At 48.8% G+C, this 14,352-nt stretch overlaps 1 protein-coding gene across 1 annotated transcript; it reads left to right on the top strand.

Annotated features, from left to right (window-relative positions):
* The first annotated feature begins 324 nt into the window (after nt 1-324).
* DDA1 (DET1 and DDB1 associated 1) lies at nt 325-13,688 on the top strand. Its single transcript, XM_054050119.1, has 5 exons — nt 325-377; nt 5,186-5,266; nt 5,693-5,744; nt 6,052-6,113; nt 7,086-13,688. The coding sequence occupies exons 1-5, from the start codon at nt 375-377 to the stop codon at nt 7,194-7,196; spliced, it is 309 nt and encodes a 102-aa protein (XP_053906094.1). The 5' UTR covers nt 325-374; the 3' UTR covers nt 7,197-13,688.
* Nucleotides 13,689-14,352: the final 664 nt, after the last annotated feature.

Below are 14,352 nucleotides of genomic sequence, written 5' to 3'. Positions count from 1 at the left end.
CCATCCCTGGAAGGGTTCAAAGCCAGGTCGGAGCAACCTGAGCCGGTGAGAGGTGTCCCTGCCCATGAAACTGGATAGGCTTCATTCACTAATGTGCACCGAGGGGAATGGCGTCTGGACTACAACTCCCAGCATGCTCAGCGCTACATCCGGGTCCTCTTTCCTTGCGAGCACTTCCTGCCCCTGCCCTAACCCAACACTGCACTTGCGCCGCGCTGATTGACAGACGCGAGAACCAATCGCACGTGAGAGCAGGCAGTGAGGGCCAATCGAAAGGCGCGGGGCGGGCGTAGCGGGCCAATGAGAGGGCGCGGGGCGGGCGGTGCAGGCAGTGGGTGGGGCTGGGCCGAGGCGCGGCGGCGGCGGTGAAGAAGATGGTAGGTGGTATCTTCTCCTCCCCTCCGTTCTCTCCTCCCGAAATGGCGGCGGCCCGGGGGTCTGTGAGGGGAAAGGGGCCCTGCCGGCCCGCTCGACCCGGGAGGGAGCGTCCCGCGGCGCCTCCTGCCGTGCAGGGCCCGCGGCCTCCGGCCTTCGTGGGGACGGGGGGGGCGGGGGTTAACGCCGTGGGCCAAGGGGGTCTCGCACCCCAAGAGGGGAGGGGCTGTAGCACCCCGGCGTGGTGGGGTTCCCCCCCAGGTGTGGGGGGTGAGGCGGGAAGGGGCACCCAGAGCTGGGGATGAGCCCCTTCTTTTGGGCTGGGGTGGGGGAGGGATGACTGTGACGTTCCAAGAACGTGGGGTTCCTCCCCCAGGTATGGGGGGCGAGGAGAGCAAGGGCACCTAGAGCTGGGGTTGCACCCTTTCTTATCTCCCCGCTCCATGAGAGGGGGCTGTAGCACCCCAAAATGGTGGGGTTTTGCCCCTGTCCCTGTAGGTGGAGGGATGAGGGTGGCAGGGGCACCCAGAGCTGGGGATGTGCCCGTTCTCATCCCCCAAGAGGGGTGTGCTGTGGCACCCCAAGATGGTACTGTACCTCCCTCCCTAGTGATGGAGGGATCAGATGGGCAAGGGCACCCTGAACTGGGGGTGCACCCATTCTCTTGTGTTGGGGGGGATGAAGGCGGGCTGCCAAGGTGCAGGGTCTTCCCTCCACCCCCATGGCTGGGGGACAGGAGAGGGAAATTGGGATGCCTCAGGGATGTGAGTGTTCCCTGTCCCCGGGGGGTGTGGAGCTTAAATTCAGGCCTTTCTTTGCCCCCAAAGCAGCCACAGGCTCCTGATCTGGTGCCTGAGCCTTCAGCAGTGGCTGTTGTAGCCAAGAGGCTTCCACTCTCCCTTCCTGCCTTTGTAGTGACTTAATTTTTGGAGAAAGTGGGTTTTCCTTCTTCCCACCTGAAACTAAGGGAGAAACAGTGGTGTCCTTGTGGTCTCTGTGCACAGACGTACAGCAGCCGAGAGCGTCAGTGCCCGTTCCGAAGCCAGCGATAGTGGTTTCCTCAGCCCCACATCCACGTGTGTGTGCGTCGCGCTGGGACAGAGCCCTGCTCTCAGTGTCTGTGTGCCGGGCCTCATCTTTTGTAGCGTTTTACTGCAGTTCCCTTCAGAAGCTGAGAACGAGGCATGTATGCTTGGGTTGTTTCACCTTCCTGCTTGTAGATGAGGACTGGCATCTTCCTCAGAAGCCAAGTGTCCTTGGTAACACAGGAACAGTCAATGCATCTTGTCTCTACCTCGCTTCCCAAATCGTAGTGGGAAACAGTGTTGTCTTCTGAGGCTGCCTAATTGCTCTTGTTTCGTTGTTTCTTTTGAGTTTCTTTCCCAAAAGATACGAGGCATCTGCCTGGTGCGGGTACTGGTTTTTCCCTTCCATGCAGGATGCTCAATTGGCTTTGCTGGCTTGGCCAGCGTGTTCTTTCTTTGGTTAAAGAGTGGCAGAAGGCTCGCACGGGGAACATTTCCTCATGTGACGCAGTATGGGAGGTGTGTAAACACAGCTGTGACCCTCTGGGGCTCATTGATGTGGTGCTCTTGAAGCAGATAAGGATCATTGCACTTGGAATATTGTCTAAGTCTGAATATCCAGGAATACGGCTCCCCTAAGGGGGCCTTTTCGATGATTGTAGAGATCGTATCAGCCGAGACCCACTGCAGCATGCACATATCCAGTGGGATTATCGTTATCGGAGGGATAGTTTGTGCCACCGACAACCAGGCTTTTCAGCTGAACCGGTGATGAGTGCTTAACGTGCTGGATGGAGCCTAGGTTGGAGAAACGTCTGTCTCACGTGCTCTGTTGTTTAGTATCTGGATTGTTTGGCGCTGGGCAGTGGGCACCACTAACAAGGCTGGAACTGGTCCATCCCAGTGGCCGCTGGCCTGAGGAAAGGGAAGGCAGTGGTCAAGCACTGGGGACGCCTGTGCCCCTTAGAGCCGAGGTCTCCAGGTGTTCCCTGAGTGTGGTCACCTTCCCGCTTGCTTAGAAAGTCCAGAGGAGGCCACGGAGATGATCCAAGGGCTGGAGCACCTCCTGTATGAGGACAGGCTGAGAGAGTTGGGGTTCAGCCTGGAGAAGAGAAAGCTCTGGGGAGACCTTAGAGCAGCTTCCAGCATGGAAAGGGGCTCCAGGAAAGCTGGGGAGGGGCTTTTGATCAAGGAGTGCAGGGATAGGACAAGATTTTCAGCTGAAAGATGGGAGGTTGAGATAAGATGTTGGGAAGAAATGTTTTGCTGTGAGGGTGGGGAGCCCCTGGCCCAGGCTGCCCAGAGCAGTGGTGGCTGCCCCATCCCTGGAGGGATTCAAGGCCAGGTTGGATGGGGCTTGGAGCAACCGGATCCAGTGGGAGGTGTCCTTGCCCATGGCAGGGGGTGGGACTGGATGGGCTTTGAGGTCCCTTCCAACCCAAACCATTGTGTAAATCTATGATATCCTGCTTCAGTTGTGGAAGAAGGTGGAAAACCCCGTCTTGACCACTTAAATTGCATTTTGACTGATAATTTTAACAGTATTTTTGTACCTTACTGGACATAACTTGGCTGTAATAGACTGTGAGATCCCCCGTGAATGCCATGATCCTGCTCACCCAGCCTCTTTCCAGGGAAACATGGCTTTGCCAGTTCAAATTCCTGTCTGGAAAGCAGGGAATAGTCATGTGTGAGGAGCTTGGGGTGAGCTGCAGCTTATGGTGAGGTACTGGAGGTTGACTGCTCCTAAATCAGAGCAGTTATTCTCCAAGCTGTAATAAAGCCAAGTAGCTGTCGGGTACTTGGCTTTTCCTGCAGTAAAAGGAATCGAGGATGCATCTGTCTGTGTCTGGATCGGGCTGGTATAGTGGAGCAGGTTCCTTCATCATGAAGAGCTTGCAAATTTAATGCAGTGGGAAGGTGAAGCGCTTTGAAATGCAATGGGATATTGGTAAAGATCCTCAAGCCTTCTAAACACGGCAGTATAATGAGTGACATATAATAGGTATATAAAATATAATGGTTAAACATAATGGGTAATTGTTAAATCTATGGGAGAAACCTGTGGCTGGCTGCACCTTTGGAAATAGTGAAAGGATTCCCCATCCCTTTCAGCCTGGGAATCCTTGGGTTGCATATGGGTTCTGTGGTCTGTGCTGGTGAGAGCAGATGAACAGAGAAATCCATCGGGGTGGGCGTGGGAAGTGGTGAGCTATGAGCACAGCACGGTGCAAAGCTGAGGGTTTCTGTGACAGCAGCACCGGAAGATGCTGCCATCATTCCGGAGTTACGCAGACGAGCAAGCGCCGGGCTCTGCTGGAGAGCTTGTGACTGAGGGCAGGGCGGGCACAGGGAAGGAGCGTTGGGCCTACGTATTAAGGGAAATGTGTAGTTCCCTGTTAGAACCCAGGGCCAGCCTTTCAACAAGATCATTTCTAAACCCAGGTGTATGGGAGGGGTTGAAGGTGGGGGTGAGCAAGGTCTTTTTAAGAACAAAATTATGAACAATATTTTCTGGTTTGGCTAATTCATAGCTCTCTGGTTTTGAGTTAAAGATGCAGTGTTAATAAAAATAGCGACTTCTATTTAAATGATAAGAATGTCTTCCAGCCTGGCTGTTCTGTAGCAGCAGCGTCTGTTTATTTGTTTCTTCTAACAGTGAAATTAAATGACTTTTCATCTGCTGCTTTACCATCCTTTTGAAAGTGCTTGTAAAGAAGGTGATGTATGTCCTGGAGTAGAATCCTTTAGTGTTCAGTATAGTGGGCTTTGGATCTTTAAGAGTATTGTTAAGACGTGGGTAGCAGCTCTGATGGTGAGGAAGGTTCCGTCTTGGGGCCTCTCCCTCGTCTGTTATCACACAGGTACATCATTACCCATCTTCTCCTTGTTTCACAGACAGTGCAGGGCATCTTGCTCTGACTCTGTTGTGAGCAGAAAGCCACCAACACACTGTTAAGCTCTGTTTTCTCCTGACAGGAAATTCCTGTTTCATGCTGCTGTGGGTTAATTAAACTGCGAGGGCTCTGCAGGGCACCTGCAGCCATGCAGCAAACAGCTTTGCTGGCCTGTGTGAGCATCAGCGGTGGTGTGGCAGGCTGACTGCTTCCATCCAGACTTGGGATTACCAGTTTTTGATGTACTGGTACCGTTGACCCGGTAGGGGTGGGATTCTTCCCAAAGAGAAAAAGTTGGGCTGGGCTGATAACCTTGTGATAAGGGTTTGGCTTCTGAGGCTGCGTAGGCTTTTGTTGCGCTGTGGAACCAGCCTAGAGTGTTAACTGGGAAAGAAAGGAGTGACTGGTTTGATACGGTGTGATATTGAAGGGCTACAGCCATCAGCGTGGCTGCAGTAGAGTTTCTCATGTGGTATTGTGGTTTGTGCTGCTAAATCCCTGTGGATTCTGGTCTGCTAGCTGGTAGTGTTTGTATCTATGTAGTGCCAATCTTTCCTCTGTCAGAGCTCACCCAACTGGACAAGTCTCTCCTTTTTTAATCACTTGTATGCCAGAACATTTAATTAGCAGCTTTCTAACTGAATTCCTGAACTTTGGGCATATAATGAGCCAAGCACAGGGCCCGAGGGTTGGTTTTACTTCACAGATACAGTTTGGGGTGCGTTTTCATATCCAACAACAAGTCGCTGGCTGGGACCTGGCAGCACCCTTCAGTTGTTTGTCTTAACGACCTGAGCGACTCCTTTGAGACTCAGCACAAGGCAAACAACAAGCGGAATATTACTCTTCCATTCCTCACCTATTTCTTTGCGTTCTGTCTCTTTTTAGGCAGATTTTTTGAAAGGATTACCGGTCTACAACAAAAGCAACTTCAGCAGATTCCATGCGGATTCTGTATGTAAAGCATCAGTAAGTACTGCCACATCCTGCTGCTTTAGGGGAAACTTTTCACGTGCAGCTCAGAGGGTGCTAGAGTGAAATAAGGAGTGTTTTGTAGGAAGCTATGTGTGCTGACAGCTGATAGCTCATGAGTTGAGACTGGCAAGGAAAACTTCCTGCTTGCTTCAGTGAGGAATGCCTGTTCTCACATCAGCCAAACCACATCTGTGGTGCTTTTTTTACATATACATTCTTTAGTAGCAGTCTTACGCCCTGAAAAATGGGCCTTATTCTTTCTACATGTGGGTTTGTGTGTTTTAAAAGTTGCGGCTGCGAAGAGTGGTGTAGCAGGGATCACAGTGCATCCATAGTCTGCGTTAATCAGGGCCTTTGGACTGATGTTAAAAATCACCTTTTTGCTGCCTTTGTCTGGTAACTGGTCTAATTCTTCTACAGAATAGACGACCATCGGTATATCTTCCCACGAGAGAGTATCCATCTGAACAAAGTAAGTCTGCCCTACTCAGATTTGAGTTTTTATCACTTTATTCTGTTCTACTATTAAAAACCTGATGTAGATGTAATTTTGAATGGCCGATAAAGTGATATTATTGAGCTATCATCGCAGTGTTTAGCAGTGCATGTCTAATTATGGGGATTTTGTGAGTTTCATGTATCCTTTCTAAGTAATCTGTGTTCCTGCACACTGCCCTTTTATTCAAAAGGACCAGTATGTGAAGTAATGTGGTTACAGCACCGTTTAAAGAATTGCATTTTAAATGACCTCAGTATGTTTCTCTCTCTTTTTTTGGCAGTCATAGTAACAGAAAAGACAAATATTCTTTTGCGTTATTTACACCAGCAGTGGGATAAAAAGGTATGGTTGTGTTTTTCTTCATATTAACATTCTGTCTCAATTTGATGACTCGGGCTGATTGAGGTCAATATTGATTGCAATCAAAATATTGGATTAAAAGAAAGCGATCCAGGCCTTGTGACCTGTGCTTCAGCAAAACACAGTGAGAAGAGGCTCTGTCTCTGCACAGTGCTTCTTTTAAAAAGACTTTCTCTTCCAGCGTGAGGGACATTAACTCGGTGTTTAGTCTGGAACTCAGGAGGCTGAGGTTACGTCTCCCACTTACTGCAGTTTTCCTTTGTGACCTTGGCAAACTGGTCTTCCTGTGCCTCAGCCTCTGCTTTCGCTGGGGTGAAGCTGCTTTTATCTCCCAGGCCTGGTAGGAGGAGATAAATGAGATTGTGCGGGGTCTGAATACACTAACGAGGCTGTGTAAGTACCTTGGGTGCAAACTCTGAGGAGCACACAAGGCAGTGCGCTCTAACCAGCGCTTGAGACTAGGAAACTAGGCTGCCTGGATTGGGAGTGCTTGGAGCAGGAGACATCGAAGCAGCAAGTGTCATCGTGGGCAGAGCAGAGGTTGCAGAATAACGTGAAGAGAGGCAAAATTATAAGGAACTTGAAACCGAAAAGCAAATATTAGTATGTGAGAGAAGGCTTTGGGAGGGTTTGATAAGTTCGGGGACTGATGCAGAGCAGGGGGAAAGGGGATCTTCCTTGCATTCACATCACGTTTGAGATGTGTATATAAAAGATGCTGAGAGCAATGGTTGGTTTCAATCACACCCTCAGATATGGAGAACTATCTAGAGGGAGGACCTCTTGGCTTTGGACAAAATCCTCTTTGGTGCTTGTCCCACTCTTTCAGTTGGGTCGTTCCATAACTGTTCCATCTGGAAATGCTTACAAACAAAAACTTATTCTACTGACACTGGCTTCTGCCAGAACCTAAGGCTTTGGAGAGTTTCACTGTGGCTTTCTCTGTTCCAACAGAATGCAGCAAAGAAGAGGGATCAAGAGCAAGTGGAAATAGAAGGTGAGAATTCAGCACCACCACGGAAAATCGCTCGGACAGACAGCCAGGATATGAACGAGGACACTTAAACTCTTGGCTTTCTCCTCTACCACTTCGCAGGCGCTTCCTGTTTTGTCTCAAAGTGTGTAAATTTTGCCCCCTTGTCCCCATCTCTCACCCCTCCACTATGCAGCCCAAACCACTTCTGACTTCATAGGAGCCAATGTATTTATTTTTTCCCCCCCTCAATTTTTTTATTTATGCCGTAATACTTTACGGAGCAGTGGTGGAACAATTCAGTAAATGATGTAGTCTAACCTTTGTTCCTCCCTTCTAAAAATACGCACTGTAACTTTCACAGGTTTTGTTCAATTTGTTCCCTAATCGACCCGATCTATGGGAGCCTGGGTGGGAGACACAGGATATTACAGAACCCTTCCGTGATGTAGGCTTTCTGATTCACGTTCCCACTGTCCTATTACAAGTGGCTCACTCTTTGGATGTGCCCAATCCAGCCATAAGCGTGGGGGCCTCACTATTTTACTCAAATATTCCGAAACTGGCACTGCACTCATGGGTGTCATTTAGAGTTACATTGATCTTAGCGAACGTGTCACCTTGGTATCTCAGTTGTGTTCTTTTGGCCTGTTCTGCAAGGGCCGCGGTCATTTGGCAGCATGCATTATCTCACGCATCAGTGGTCATGGAGAATTCAAGCAAAAGATGTGTTGCTTTTGTTGCTCTTAAATTCTAACCGTCTCTTGGTCTCAAATGGACTGATCTGTGCAACTTCTCCACTGGAATAAAAGGATACTCCTCTCCCTCTCTGAGTATTTGATCAACAGTGTATTTAAGGAACAGCTGATGGAGCGGAGTTGGGTAGGTGCCCTGAAGACAGCGCTTGGCTGGAGGAGGCCGGGAGCCCCTCGGCAATGAGATCCAGTTCTCTGTCTCCACTGCCAGCCCTCAGTAATGGTACGTTGTGTTTTCCTGCACGTGTGGAGTGAAGTCCAGGACTTGGAATTGATCAAAATGTGAGCTTCCATGGTCTCTGATGAAGACCAATCTCTCTTGGACTGTGACAGTTCAGTGCCTGCTGCCTGTAACCCTTCACCGACTTTTCCGTAAGAGCCAAAACGGAGACCTGTCAGTCGTCCAGGTGGATTCAGAGGTTCAGAGACTAAAAGGAAATGAGCGTCATCACCTGAAGGGGACAGGAAAGGTGTAGCTTAGTAAAGATGTCTTGTCTGCTTTAACGCAAGAAACTGACTTCACACTGTGGTAGTTTAAATCGTTGCATTTATAGCTGTGTTTTTTCCTCATTCACGAAGCCTGAAAACCAAGAGATCGCACGAGCGTTTTTTAAAGAGATCCTGGATGAGTCTCATTCCAGGTGGCTGTGGTGGCCACGAGCTTTGAGAGTTTCCGCTGTCCCCTTCTCCATGGCATTCCCGTCCCACTGGGAACGCCACACGTTCAGTTCTGGGGGCAAAGGGAGAGAAACTGTGGCTGACGACCATATGTGGCGAGGCAGAACCTGAGGAGGAGCAGAGCACAGCTCATGTTGCATTTTTAAATGTACCTTAGGCACCAAGTTTCTGATGCAGTGAACGAATTTAACACTGAGTAGTTTAGAACTTTCTACCTGCCTCAAAAAAAAACCATTACCTTTTTCCTATGGCAGCAACCTCCAAATTACTGGAATGACGTTCAAAATGCCAGCTGTGTTGGTGAAGATAAAATACGTGTGGGTTTCCGTGTGATTTACTGGCAATTGGAAGAGAATTCCTCCCAGAGTTATGCTATCAAGAAGCGCAAAGTTGTTGCCTCAAGATACTGTGTTCACACCTGACCTCGCAGGGATCATCTGAAGCCGAAACAAGAATCATTTGAAGAGCTGTGAGATACCAAAAGAGGAAACGAACATGTAGCTGGTGGTAAAGTGTGACCAATCTGTGTGTTTGGCAAAGCTTGAGAGCTGTAGCCTTGCAGCGATGTCTGTACAGTGCTTTAAAGTTGTAAAATGCTGTATGATTCCTGGTTGGTACGGCAAGGTTTGAGCTTTGCTGACGTCTCTGCTAGACAGAGTGATGTACTATTAAAGAGAGTTGGCAGTTCCTTCCTGTTGTAACCCCCCGTCTTTTTTCCCTCTGTGTCTTTTGAAACAATCTCGTTGGTTATGGGAGCCTTTGTAACACTTCTGATATTTTTAGGAGGTAAAAGAAAGTTGCCTTTCCAAAGTAGTTCTGAAGAAATGGAGAAACAAGTCCTCAGAGCGACATAACCGTATCAGACTGGTTGGGTGTTGCAGTGTTGGTTCTGTACAAGCAGTATGGATTTCCAGTACTCACAGCAAGTCTTTCTACATCCCATCCAATCCGAAGTGAGGGCTCCTTTCCTTCCTCTGCCTCCTCCAACTCGCTTTCTGTGCTGCTACTGGCTCCAAGAGTGCTGTCCTCAAGCTGTTGCACTGTGATCCTCTATTCACCTCTGTCTAACACAGGGTAAGCGTATCGGGTTTGAATGTTGCATGGAAGATCTTTTTTTGCCTAACTGTGACTTCCTGGTGCCTTAGCGCATTGAAAACAACAAAAAATATTGAAAAAAACAAACCCTGGATCTTTGCTGACTGCACTGTTTGTATAAATACCCAGCTCCTCTGGCTTCCAACTCTCTTGTTACAAAGTGACTGGGACTTAGCGACCCTCAGGGGTTTTTGTACATGTCTGCATAGTGGTTTTTTATTGTCTCTGTTACTGGTGTGTACTAAAAGTTTTTGTTTTTTTTTAATGAACACTCGAGATTCTTGTCAAAGATTGGAATTTTGGTGGTTTTTTAAGTTGAATAGTGCATCTTTTCTCAAAAGTCAAAGCAACAGAACTGTGTTTCTTGCTCTCGGGGGACAATGAGTCTGTTTTGGAGCAGCCCCTTCCAGCAGATGGTCCTGTATTAAACTGAGCTTGTGCCCAGTGAGAGCAATTAGATGCACGCTGGGTAAGTTTAGAATTTAGAACATTAGCGGGTTAGGCACTGCCTTTTTCGAACGTAAAAATACACTAGAGACGATGTGCAGGGCAACTACAGCTTTGTTTAGATTCATTCTGGGTAGCGTGTGATCGCTTCTTTTTGTAGGGGTGAAGTAGTAACAAGAAATACACAGGAGTTAACGGTGGAAAAACGTCGAAGGAAAGAATAGACTTCTAGCGTGTTCTGCTGCACATTCACAGGTCAGTGTGAGCAGTAGGGTTTGTGTTGTTTGCATTGCTGATTGACTGCTAGAGTTTGCTGGGTCAGGTGGTTTTATCAGAGGATGGTCAGTCATGTTCAGCTTTCGAGGTGTTTCTGTCCTTGGAAGCTTTTCAAGACCCTAATGAATGATGCCCTGAGCAACCCGCTCTGTGAGATGTATCACCCATGCTTTGAGCTGGAGGCAACTTCATGGGGTTCCTTCCAAGCACCGGGAAGTGGAAAATACGGCAGAACCTGTGACTGGCAGGTTTGATTCGAGCTGGGGCAGACTTAGTAAAACGCATGGAGTTTGCAAGCATGTGCAGAAGTTTCTGACAAGCCCTGAAAATGTGTTATGCTACAGAGAATGGTGAGCGGTGGGATGGAGATGGGGCTGGGAGAGGAGGAAGGGAGCTGCTCGGCCTGGACCGAGGCTGTCATGAGGCTGAACTCTTTTGCCACAGGAGGTTTTAAGGTGAGCAGACATTTTTAGATGCATTTCACTGTGAGAGTTTGGGCTTCTAGAATCATTTAGCTACACTAGATCTGATTTAAAAGATAAAGACTTGTTTTCTTAGCCTTGTCGATACCTGAAGCCCCAGTGGGCTTCTGGTTTTGTGTCCATGATGCAGCCCTAGTGACTGTTCAGAGCTTGTTGCTGCACTAGGTTGTGATGAATCCAAAGGACGTGTTTAACCACCTGCTGCTTTCTCCCCTCCTGGTAGATGTGCCAAGCTGTTGGTGAACTCCACGTGCACGTGGTTTTTTTTGGGGGTTACACCGACAGCTCCCTGCAGGGAAGGCTGTGAAGTCTGGAGTAGAAATGACTAAAAAATGGATTTCCTTCCCTTTCCGATGCGTGCCTTATGCAGCAGTTCAGTTGTCGGTGTTGAGCAGATTGGTCTAGTGGGAGGTGTCCCTGCCCATGGCAGGGGGTTGAAACTAGATGATCCATAAGGTCCCTTCCAACCCAAACTGTTCTATAATTCTCTGAGTCTGTCATCCTGGGCACTAATGTTAACGTTTCTGTCAGTACTAGGTAGTTATGGCAGGTGGAGCTTCAGAGCTTTGTGCTTGGCTGAACTCCTTGGCGCTGGCCTTAAGGCGAAGGCTGAGCAGGGGACTTGCATTTTGGCTAACACTGCAGCTATCGGTGCTTACCCATTCCTGGCTTGTTTGTGTACCACTAATTTGTTTGGGTTCAAGATGTTTTGAAGAAGACCTGCATATCTATAACAGGAAAACTAATTTGTTTTCCTTTATTGATGACATCACCCTGGCAGCAGAGGAATCGTGTCATGTGCTGACCGTGACCAGAAGGGTTCCCGCTGACCTCTCTGTCAGGTTCTGCCTTCTATTTTTTGATGTGTAACAGCGTGGGAAATCCTTTTCCATAACGAGAAGGATGCCTTTACCTGGGAGCAGCGAAGGGTATTTTTGGGAGTGCTGCAGAGGATGTGCTGTGCCCAGGAGGAATAATTGCATCGTGGCTTGGGTTCAGCACAGCCTGACCTTCACGCCGTGCTGACTGCGCTTTCAGGTTCTCTGCGGGTGGCTGGCAGTGGTTGTGCCCTGGCAGCAGCGGCTGCAGCCCTGGGGTCTCGTCTAACAGCCGATCCGGGATGTTGGCTGCAAGTCATCCCCGAAAGGGCCGAGTCAGCACGATACCCAGGTGGACTGGCTGTGCCAGCTGACAGCTCGCGATGGGTCTGAGCCTGCGTCCTGCCTGCGCTAAATGAGTTATTGTCACAGCAGCCGCTCGCAGGGCTCGTCCTGGAATGCCTGTGCTGGCAGCCGATGTGTGTTTTGCATAGAAAGGTGTGTGTTTAATGTCAGGGAGGAGGTAGGACTTCTAGAACCTCTTCTTTTTTTAACTGCTAGGGAAAAAAACCTTTTATTCTAGAGATTGGAAAGGCTGAACTGGCCTGCAGGAAAGAACATCCTTGCGACTCAAACAAGGGCGTGAAATGCCAGATTTCAAATTCTCATTCACACTGAGCTGCTGTTTTCAAAGACAAAACATTCCTAGTGTGTCCCCAAATAGGAAGAACTAAAGCACCTCACTAGTGTGGTTTTAGAATTGGGTTGTTCTAAGAGTTAAAAAACCATCTTATTGCTAGTCTTAATGCTTTTGGAGGAGTCTGGGTGGCTCTAATCTTTATGGTAGAGCTCCAAATTTTTACCAGTGTAAACTTGGAAGTGCATGTTCAGCTGGCAAGGGCGAAGGGCAGCCGTGTTAGAACGTGACCTTGTCACGTTCAGGATTTTTTTCCTATGGGAGGTGGTCAGCTGAAGCAGCGGTGACACAGGCGAGCACACATGCCTGCGGGCCCGGGTTGGCACTGTGGTTCCACACAGGGCATCGTCCGCTCTTGTGCTCCAACCCCATCTGGAGATGAGAGCCAGCCCCACTCCTTGGCTCTCCAGCCCTGTGGGGAAGCAGAGCTGCCCTATGGCTGCCTCACACACGATGAAGATGGCAATTACTGTTCTTTGTGCTATAATTCTGCTTTTATTTTTCTCGCCTTTGTGACCAAAACAAATTTTATTTGGCTAGCGACCAGCACTTTGCTTCGCTGCTTCCAGCTTCATAACCATCCCCAGGATAACTCATCCCTGTCCGCTTTTCAGCAACTGGCGGTGCTGTAATCCCTGGGATGTTGCTGTTAAATACACACAGTGCTTTTATTTTTCTGAGAGATGCGATATTGGGCAGCCTGAAGGGTCAGATACTCTCCCCTGTAGCGAGGGAGCTGGTGGGGAGCAGGAGGAGCTGTCTGGTGCGATCCAGATGGATGCGGGGATGTGGGATGACTAATCACTTACTGTAAGAAACAGCACGAGATCTGGCTGGATGGTCAGCGCTGAGTCACTGTGTTCTCTGTGCTACGGTTGTGCTGATTTCCAAACGCATTCATTTCTTATTAATCAGCGCAGAGGCTGCCATTAACAGGCGTTATTGGGTATTTGCAGTTAAACCGCCCTGTCCTCGGCCACTCGCACATCCTGCTGAGCGTCTGAGCAGCTCGGAGCTTTCTGAGCTCCGCAACTGCTTTTATTTCCTCTGGTCCCTTCAGCACAAGCAATCCCAGGCAGGTTTTCACAAAGCGGCGTCAAGTTTGAGTCTGTTACACTTTGCAAATTGAATTTCCCCCTTTTACAAAAAAAATCTTGTCTTGCGGGGCTGGGAGAAGGTGGGTTTTCCCGAAAGCTGCGTGTTGGCAGGCAGGCTGCCGTTGGGGAGCGACTGTAAATACAGTGTCAGTCAAATGTCACAGCCATTGGATCTGTTTTGCATTTATTTTTAAACTATTCCATGTTTGATACTGTGTACAATAAATTTGCAGAATTTAGAGGATTAGAACTTTCTTCATTCTTCCTCTCCTGGAAAACACGCGCCAAAGCTGTGCTGGTCCTGGTGTCGCTGCCTGAGCTCTGCTCCTGCAGTAGAGGACTGAGACAGGTGACAGCACAGAATCATGGAATTCTAGAACAGTTTGGGTCGGAAGGGCCCTCAACGCCCCTCCAGTTGCACCCCCTGCCCTGGGCAGGGACACCTCCCACTGGATCCTGTTGCTCCAAGCCCCATCCAACCTGGCCTTCCCTTCCCACCTTCCTCAGCGACAGGAGCCCCCCCACCTCATCCCCCATAGGCAATAATTCATCCCACATCTCAGGTATTACTTGTTGAAATATATTTTTATTGCATTTCTGCAGGTTTTATAAAAATATGACAAAATAAATTAAAAAGAAATAAATAACCCCCTTAATTTCTTTTGATTTCCAAAGAAATGAAACACAGCAAGGAAAAAACAAACAAAAACTAACAGAACTCTTCCCTCCGTTGTCCAGTAACTGTCCCAGAAGAGCAAGATAGCAGAGAGGCGGCCGCTTGTAGAAATACTTTGTGTATAGAAGTGTTTAAAAATGCCCTGGGCTGCAGAGACTCTGCCCTCTCCTCCAGAACTGATTTTGCATGAATTGATGGTACCAGAACTGTTACTCTTGGGAGGGAAA

This window comes from Cuculus canorus, chromosome 27, assembly GCF_017976375.1.
Source record: "Cuculus canorus isolate bCucCan1 chromosome 27, bCucCan1.pri, whole genome shotgun sequence".
NCBI classification, from domain to species: domain Eukaryota; kingdom Metazoa; phylum Chordata; class Aves; order Cuculiformes; family Cuculidae; genus Cuculus; species Cuculus canorus.
The sequence above is the reverse complement of the archived record's forward strand: the minus strand, read 5'-3'. Positions and strand labels throughout refer to the sequence as shown.